Source organism: Arachis ipaensis, chromosome B01 (genome assembly GCF_000816755.2).
Source record: "Arachis ipaensis cultivar K30076 chromosome B01, Araip1.1, whole genome shotgun sequence".
In the NCBI taxonomy this organism is placed as follows: domain Eukaryota; kingdom Viridiplantae; phylum Streptophyta; class Magnoliopsida; order Fabales; family Fabaceae; genus Arachis; species Arachis ipaensis.
The window spans coordinates 789,078-798,418 of record NC_029785.2 but is presented as its reverse complement, the minus strand read 5'-3'; the positions used below and the strand labels follow the sequence as shown (position 1 = coordinate 798,418).

Here is a 9,341-nt window from a genome sequence, read left to right as displayed (position 1 = left end):
CACATCTTAATCAAAAGAATTATCACAATTATTATTCTATAAGTCTAATATTGTAATATTTAAGGTTTATGTAAACCTTATTATTAGTTTGTCTCAATTATTAATTAATGTAGCGTTTTATCAATTATCTTAAAATGTCAAGACTAAGAAAATGATATATGGAGAAAAATATTTTTGTCTCCCTAGCTATAATTTAAAATTTAATTTAATAATGTATCTTAAAACTAATTATAAGGACTTATTTAAATTTTAATTAGATGAAACACCTCACAAAATAGTACTTTTGAAAAAGTGCAAATTGATGCATGAAGTTTTAAAGTTAAAACAATGAAATCAACTACTCCTAGAATCACTAAATCCACTCTTATTTTCTTCCACACATTTTTCTCCATTTCTTTTTTTCTTATGGTGGTTAAACCGGGGCAAATTAAAAGCCTTTTTGTTTCTCCGTTCTCTCTTTCATCATTTATTAGAAATTAATTCTACATTTTTAACAATGTATAAGAAGTTAAGAACTAAAACGTTCATCCTTTAATGTTTTTTTATTAAGTAAGATATGTTACACCTTTGTTAATTAAATAAATTTTAAATTTTCATTTATTATATTTTATTTTTTTTTCTTTATAAAAATGAAAAACGGAAAAGAGAGGAAGAGGTAAAAACTAAAAAACACAAGCACCTATGATTAGGGGTGTTCACGGTGCGGTTTGATTTGGTTCGGTTTTAAGGAAAAAAGTCATCCGATCCAAACGCTTAATTTATGTGCGGTGCGGTTTGGATTGGATGAACTTTTTATTGAAAATCCGATCCGATTACAAGCGGTTTGGATCGGTTTGGATTTGCGGTTTTTTAAATAAAAAAATTAAATATATATAACAAGTCTTAATATCAAATTTTAAATAATCAACAATGACATAACAAGTTTAACATATCTTAAAAAGCCAACGATAACATAACAATAGAAATAAAATCATAGGTTAGTTAAAATAAATAAATAAATAATATTTTAAACATAAAATATTTATTAAATAATAATAATACATGAATAATAAAAAAATGTATAACAAATTGAACGTGTTATAAATATAATTGTAAATATAATAATAAAATAATAATATTATAGCACATTGTGCGGTTTGGATTGGATTGGATCGGTTATGAAAAGTAGATCTGAAATCCGATCCAATCCAGTGGTTTGCAAAAAATAGAATCCAATCAAATCCGAATTAGTGCGATTTTAATCGGTTTTTGGTTTGGATTGGATTGGATGAGCGGTTTAATTTGGATCGGTTTGGATTTGAACACCCCTACCTATGATGGACGGATATTGATACGGATACGGGACACAACACGACACGATACGGGACACGCCGATACGCGAATTTTAAAATCTTATAAGACACGAAAACACGTATATATATAAAATATAAAGTATTTTTTAGATAAATCGTAATGATATTTTGATATTTTATTGATATTAAAATATACATTAATTTTTTAATTATTTTTAACATTTTATTTTAATTATATCAAGTATTTAAAATATTTTTTATTTTAATAAATAATAATATATACTATATCTAAATTTATTTCACGAATATATGTTAAGAATAAGACTGGACATACTGGCACGTGATAGTATTTAGGTGTGTCCAAGCGTGTTCGGAAAAATTTTTTTTACTTTTTATTACGACACAGTTGAACACATCAAACACATATATTAAACAAATATTGTGTTTAAAATATGTCCGACACACGAACACACGACAACTTATCGAAATGTCCATAATTTATATCATTTTGCACGTTAGAACAAGTTAGCAAATAACTAGGTACTAGATACTAGGTACTTGGGTGGGGAAAAAATGAAGGCAAAAGAGAAAGTAGAAAACTGTAGACTTCAGGTTTTGACTTTGTCAGGAAAAAAAAAACTGTTTTTATTTTTTATTTTTTATTTTTCTCAATTTGTGTAATTTTCTGACCTGTTTTTACTGTTTAGTTTACAGTAGTTCTGAATTCTGATTAGACCACATTATTATTATTATTATTATTGAAAATTTGTTCTTATTTTTCTTCTGTTGATTAGTGTTGTTAATGTTTGGTGTTTATTGGATAACGAGAAAATAGAGAGAGAGAGAGACTTGAGTCATCGCCATTGACTAAAGCTTCCCCATTTCTTACTCTTTGAGCTTCCTGGCAAAATTTCTAAGCTTCCATTTTCATATCCCATATTCTCTCTTTCCACCATTTTCATACTCTCTTTCTTCCTGCCACTGAACTTTGTATCCTCTGAATTCTTCACTCTTTGAAACCAAAAAATTGAAATGTGAGATCTGATTGTTGTAAAAAGAAGCTTCTTTGGTTGTTCCACTGTGCTTTCTAGAATGTTCTATTTTCTCAATATTTTCTAGTTCTATTGTTCTGGGGTGTGTTTGTTTTTGGAGATTACAACATTGCAGGCCTTGTTCTGCTGCAATTCATTGTGTATATCGTTTTGTTTTGTCTCAAAGTCTCAAACTTTGATATCATAATAATCTTCTTTGACCAACTAAACCATAACCTTATTATCCCTCTTGCTGTCTCTTACTCATAAAAGTTTAAATTTTTATTTTTTATTTTTTATCCCATCATTGTTTTTTGCTTTGTTACTCCACTGCCTTATCAAATTACTTGGTCTTTGAGCTCTTTTCTGTGGGAACCTTTTCTGGGGTTTAGTATCTCTTGCTGGTTGCTGATGCTACCTTTATATAATAGTTGTTATTTTATTCTATTTTTGCTTGATATATGTGTTAATGGGTTATGGGGTTTTGGGTTGTGTGGGATTTTGGGTAAGTTGTTCCTCTTTGAACAGTCTTTGGTTCATTGATGCCATTGAAAGGTTATGATTTTCAGCCTCAAAAGTTTAGATTTTTCATTAGGAATTCTTGTTACTGAGGCTAATTTGTGATTTGGTGTTAGGGAAAGTTGCCATTTTTAATGAAACTTGGAGTTGGAATTGGTTTTATCTTAAGAGGGTATTTTCCCCTGCATCTTGAATCTTGATTTCGGATAGTCGAATCCGAAAAAGGTTCTGTTTTTGTTAGAGAATGAGGAGTGGTAGGAAAAGGAAGTTGCATTTGAGCAAGCTATACTCATTCACATGCTGTAGAGCATCATCTTTTGAAGATGAATTTTATTCTCAGATTGGGGGAAGGGGTTATTCAAGAGTAGTGTTGTGCAATGAGTTGAATGATTTAGAATCCGAGGTTGTTAGGAACTATGCAGATAACTCTGTTAGGTCTACAAAGTACACCCCTGCTACATTCCTCCCTAAATCGCTCTTCGAGCAGTTTAGGAGAGTGGCTAACTTCTATTTCTTGGTTACTGGCATCTTGGCATTCACCAGACTTGCGCCTTATAACGCTGCCAGCGCTATCTTTCCGTTGATTATCGTCGTAGGGGCGACTATGGTGAAGGAAGGCATCGAAGACTGGCGCCGGAAAAAGCAGGTAACTTAAACTCTATGTTGCACAAATAGGAATAAGAGTGTATTTAGTGACAAAGTTTGTTACAAATTAAGAATCTTTAAGATAGTATTTGATGAAACTGTTATCTGTTGCGAATTTCGTTTTATAAGGTTAATGTTTTGAACCATTTTGCACTATGCCTTGCAGCACAAGTGAGTATGTTATATAAATTCTCTGGCAAATTGCTTTTGCAGGATATTGAGGTGAACAATAGAAGAGTGAAAGTGCATAAAGGTGATGGAAATTTCGAATATACCGAGTGGAAGAATCTTAGAGTGGGGAATGTAGTGAAGGTAGAGAAGGATGAGTTCTTCCCTGCAGACCTCCTATTGCTTTCGTCGAGTTATGAGGATGCAGTATGCTATGTTGAGACAACGAATTTGGATGGCGAGACAAATTTGAAGTTGAAACAAGGCTTAGAGATAACTTGTTCCTTACACGGCGATCTCAGCTTCCAAAAGTTTAGAGCCACGGTCAAGTGTGAAGATCCGAATGCTAATCTGTACTCGTTCATTGGGAGCCTAGAATTTGGAGACCAAAAGTATCCCCTTTCACCTCAGCAGCTTCTTCTTCGAGACTCCAAACTTCGCAATACAGACTACATTTTCGGAGCTGTAATCTTCACTGGTCATGATACTAAGGTTATCCAAAATTCTACAGATCCTCCTTCGAAAAGAAGCCGAATTGAGAGGAAGATGGATAGAGTAATCTACTTCTTGTTCTGTATCTTGTTTCTAATGGCATTTGTTGGATCTATTTTCTTTTACATCTTAACTAAAGATGACTTGCAAAGTGGACCAATGAAAAGATGGTATCTAAGACCTGATGATTCTACAGTTTTCTTCGATCCGAAGAGACCGGAAGCTGCTGCTGCATTTCACTGTTTGACAGCACTGATGTTATATGGCTTCTTTATTCCAATATCCCTTTATGTGTCGATCGAGATTGTCAAAGTTCTTCAGAGCATTTTCATCAATCAAGATATCCATATGTACTATGAGGAAGCAGACAAGCCGGCAAATGCCCGGACATCAAACTTAAATGAAGAACTTGGCCAAGTTGATACAATACTTTCTGATAAAACCGGAACTCTTACATGCAACTCAATGGAGTTTGTTAAATGTTCTATTGCCGGGGTTGCTTACGGCCGTGGCATTACAGAGGTTGAGAAGGCTATGGGTAGAAGAAAAGGTTCACCTCTAAATCATGAACAAGTTATAGGGTCAGAAGCCGACAGCATCAACGAATCTTCGAATGGAAAAGTTTCCATAAAGGGCTTTAACTTCATTGATGAAAGGATAATGAATGGAAATTGGGTTAATGAACCTCATGCTGATGTCATCCAGAGATTCTTTCGCCTGTTGGCTATCTGTCATACGGCTATACCAGAAATGGATGAAGACACAGGAAATGTCTCGTATGAGGCTGAATCGCCCGACGAAGCAGCATTTGTGATTGCAGCCAGAGAAATTGGTTTTGAGTTCTGTAAAAGGACTCAGACTAGTTTATCAACATTTGAGTTGGATCCTGAATCTGGCAAAAAAGTTGAAAGGTCAGTAGCTTTTAACTGTTTTATCTGAGTAGTATCTTGAGCTTTAGGGACCTATATTTACATTAGCTAGTCTCATTTTGCAGGGTGTACAAGCTTCTCAATGTTTTGGAATTTAATAGCTCGAGGAAGAGGATGTCGGTCATAGTGGAGGATGAAGAAGGAAAAATTTTTCTGTTATGCAAAGGTGCTGATAGGTTGGTAACTGTCTTAGAATAGAAATGTAGACACATTGAAAGACACAAACCTATTCAGATATTTGTCCAATTGTTTTTGTCCTAAAACACTTATCAAAGGCAAGTCTAAATGATTTTTGATTGGTTGGCTTTATGTTTTCATGCAGTGTCATGTTTGAAAGGCTAGCCAAGAATGGGAGGGAGTTCCAAGATAAGACCATGGAGCATGTTCATGATTATGCCGATGCAGGTCTAAGGACCTTGATACTAGCCTATCGCGAGCTTGATGTGGAAGAATACAAGGAGTTTCATAATAAATTCTCTAAGGCTAAGAATTTAGTTTGTGCGGATCAGGAAAGACAGATTCAGAAAATATCTAACAAGATTGAGAGGAATCTAATTCTTCTTGGAGCCACTGCTGTAGAGGACAAACTCCAAAACGGGGTTAGTTCGGATGCGAAAATACATGTTTTACTCATGAGGATTCGTAAAATGACTCGAAATGACGCCTCTCGTGTTGTTTTGATAGGTTCCTGATTGCATTGACAAGCTTGCCCAAGCAGGAATCAAGATTTGGGTTTTGACTGGGGATAAAATGGAGACTGCAATCAATATAGGGTACTTAATTCTAATTATGCCTTCTTTTGTTCTTTTACTTCGACTTCACGAAAATAATTGCTTTTCGAGATATCTGAAACAAGAATTGCATTGCAGTTTTTCTTGTAGTTTGCTAAGACAAGGAATGAAGCAGATTATAATTCATTTGGAGAGTCCAGAAATTAAAGCACTGGAAAAGGGTGGAGACAAGCTTGCTATAATCAAGGTAAAACGAAATTCATCATCCTTTTCCGAATCTCTATCTTTTTCTTTATTTTCTTTTGTATACGATAGGGACTTGATTACAAAATTTTAAACTAGAGATACTTAGTGGAAAGACATTGTAAACACTATAAAGACATGAGTCTAAACTTTTGAACTTTAGGGACCTAATTAAAAACTGAGCTAAATTATAGAGAATATCAGAGTAATTAAACCTTTCAAGATAGAACATGTTGTGGCCTTTTGTGGAACTTTGGAAGTGCGACTGCTCAGCCGGCTATGTTGTTAAGTGACACTTTAGAGCTGAAAATCTATATTCTGATAGTTTTATACGGATTCGTCTTTCAGGCATCTAGGCAAAGTGTCCTCCAACAGATATCTGAAGGTGCTGCACAGCTGACAGCATACAGAGGAAGTTCTCAGCAGGCATTTGCTTTGATCATCGACGGAAACTCGCTTGTCTATGCTCTAGACGATAACGTGAAGCACATGTTTCTAGAGCTTGCGATTCGCTGCGCATCTGTTATCTGCTGTCGCTCGTCACCAAAGCAGAAGGCACTGGTATTGGCCTATTATTGCTGCATTGGTAATAAAAAATAAAATAAAAAGGTAGTTTGATTTTGGAAATAACTTTGTATTGTTACTGTCTTGAAGGTTACTAGATTGGTCAAATCCGGAACTCGGAAAACAACATTAGCTATTGGTGATGGAGCTAATGATGTTGGAATGCTTCAAGAAGCAGACATAGGAGTTGGAATTAGTGGAGTTGAAGGAATGCAGGTAATGAAAAATTCCTCAAATGGATTCATTTTTCTTTTCTGAGTAAATTAGTCCCTAACAAAATAAATAAAAGACATAAAATTCTAACAACTTATTCATCATTCTTCCCATCCACCAGGCTGTAATGTCTAGTGACATTGCAATTGCGCAATTCCGATACTTGGATCGATTACTTCTCGTGCACGGACATTGGTGTTACCGGAGGATCTCATCTATGGTATTGTCATGCTAATATATTTTGATCTTAACATTCTCAAGATAGGTTCTAAAAGAGTATATGATACTTAATTATGTCAACTTTTGCTTCATTGTTTTGGCAGATATGCTATTTTTTCTACAAGAACATCACATTCGGATTCACTTTGTTCTTATATGAGGTGTATGCATCATTCTCTGGAGAACCTGCATACAATGATTGGCTTTTATCTATCTATAATGTCTTCTTTTCATCGCTTCCTGTGATTGCTCTCGGGGTGTTCGACCAGGATGTATCCGCTCGGTACTGCCTAAAGGTATGGTTTCTACTTACAGTCGTTCTTTTGGATTACCATTCACTCTGTCATTTAGAAAGTAGTTATTTATCCTGACATAGTGTTATGTGATTGGATGCGCTGACAGTGTATCAAAATTAAATTCTTGAAAAAATTGAGTGAAACTACAAAAACTACTAAGAGATTTGATTTAACCAAGATATTACTATAAGCATTGAATTGATTTTTGTTATAGTTGCTTGCTTTTCTTCTCTAATATTGTTAGTTTCCTTGTTAATGATGGCAGTTTCCATTGTTATATCAAGAAGGAGTGCAAAACGTCCTCTTTAGCTGGCGGCGAATACTCGCATGGATGCTTAACGGATTCATCAGCGCCATACTAGTTTTCTTCTTCTGCACGAAAGCCATGGAGCTTCAGGCCTTCGACGCGGAGGGAAGAACGGCCGGGAGGGATATACTCGGCGCAACCATGTACACTTGTGTGGTTTGGGTGGTAAATTTGCAGATAGCTTTAGCTATAAGTTACTTCACCATGATCCAACATATTTTCATCTGGGGTTCCATTGCATTCTGGTACATCTTCCTTCTGGCATACGGCGCAATGCCACCACATTTTTCGACGAATGCCTATAGAGTATTCGCCGAGACTCTGGCGCCGTCTCCGATGTATTGGCTTGTCACATTCTTTGTGGTGATCTCAACACTCATACCATACTTTTCCTACTCAGCAATTCAGATGAGGTTCTTTCCCATGTTTCATGAAATTGTCCAATGGATAAGGTATGAAGGGAAGACAAAGGATCCCGAATATTGTAACATGGTTCGCCAGAGATCGCTCCGGCCAACAACCGTCGGATCAACTGCTCGCCTAGCCGCCATGGCTAACGACACACGAGACAGAACGATTAACCGTAGATAATGCTATCAAGTCCTGTAGTTTATGTATAGATTTGTCAAAAGTATAGTGATTCTCTTTGTTCATAGAAAACCAACATTTTGTTATCATGTTGGGAAGAAGTGTAAAAATTAAAATAGGGTAAATTTTATGTACACTTTTTTTTTGGGCTCATAGATAGAAGGAGTTACTAAGTTTATAGAAGAAGCAAGAATTCTTTGTAGGATAGGGTAGAAGGAGAAGGTGGTTTCTAATCTTTTGTAGAAAATGAAGTTCAATGAACTGAACTTGAGTTGTTCCACATTTTCTTTCAATCATCATATGAATTATTTTAATTTTGGTGCTAATAGAGATTTCCCTTTATTTATTTATCCATAATATCTCTGAATTCGACGTTCAAGAACTAATTGGTTGCAATCGATATTATTTGACTTAATATATTTTCTTTTTGACAAATTTACAAAGTGTCATGTCGTGTGATTAAAATGAATGTAAATTACTAAGAATAAATAATCATTTGTATCCATAAATGATGAAAATACTGACATATGTATCCATATTAGATTAAAACTAAACTTGTATCCACGCAAGATGTCTTTTGTGTAACAAAAGTACCCTACGTGACACTCCAACCCTCTAAAGACAAGGTACTTTTATCACACGGAGGACATCTTGCATAGATACAAGTTTAGTTTCGATTTAGTGTGGATACATATGTCAGTATTTTCATCTTTTATGAGTATAAATGATCATTTATTCAAATTACTAAATTGTCATCTCAATATCATCCTCATCATAATGCACATGTAACTCAATTATTATGTATTTATCACTTTCACCAAACACTTTTGGTTTGGGTATGCATCAATAAGTCAACATCTACATTGACTAAACAGCTTACACTATCCATAGTTAAATTATTTAGCTTCTAATTAATCCTTGACCCTTCAATTTCATCTTTTTTTCATTCACTATACTCATTCATCGCAATCATTTCATTTTAAAAATGCAGGTTTATTATTCGTTACGTATGAGCTTCATCTAATAGAAAGAAAAAAAAAACATCTAGACGAAAATGTCAAAAATATCTTTTTATAAAAATATTTATTTAGTCATATTTTAGAA

At 34.5% G+C, this 9,341-nt stretch overlaps 1 protein-coding gene across 1 annotated transcript; it reads left to right on the top strand.

Annotated features, from left to right (window-relative positions):
* LOC107627912 (putative phospholipid-transporting ATPase 9) lies at positions 2,088-8,563 on the top strand. Its single transcript, XM_016330749.2, has 11 exons — positions 2,088-3,488; positions 3,701-5,058; positions 5,142-5,252; positions 5,399-5,675; positions 5,761-5,849; positions 5,946-6,054; positions 6,399-6,611; positions 6,705-6,830; positions 6,949-7,047; positions 7,151-7,342; positions 7,608-8,563. The coding sequence occupies exons 1-11, from the start codon at positions 3,087-3,089 to the stop codon at positions 8,238-8,240; spliced, it is 3,609 nt and encodes a 1,202-aa protein (XP_016186235.1). The 5' UTR covers positions 2,088-3,086; the 3' UTR covers positions 8,241-8,563.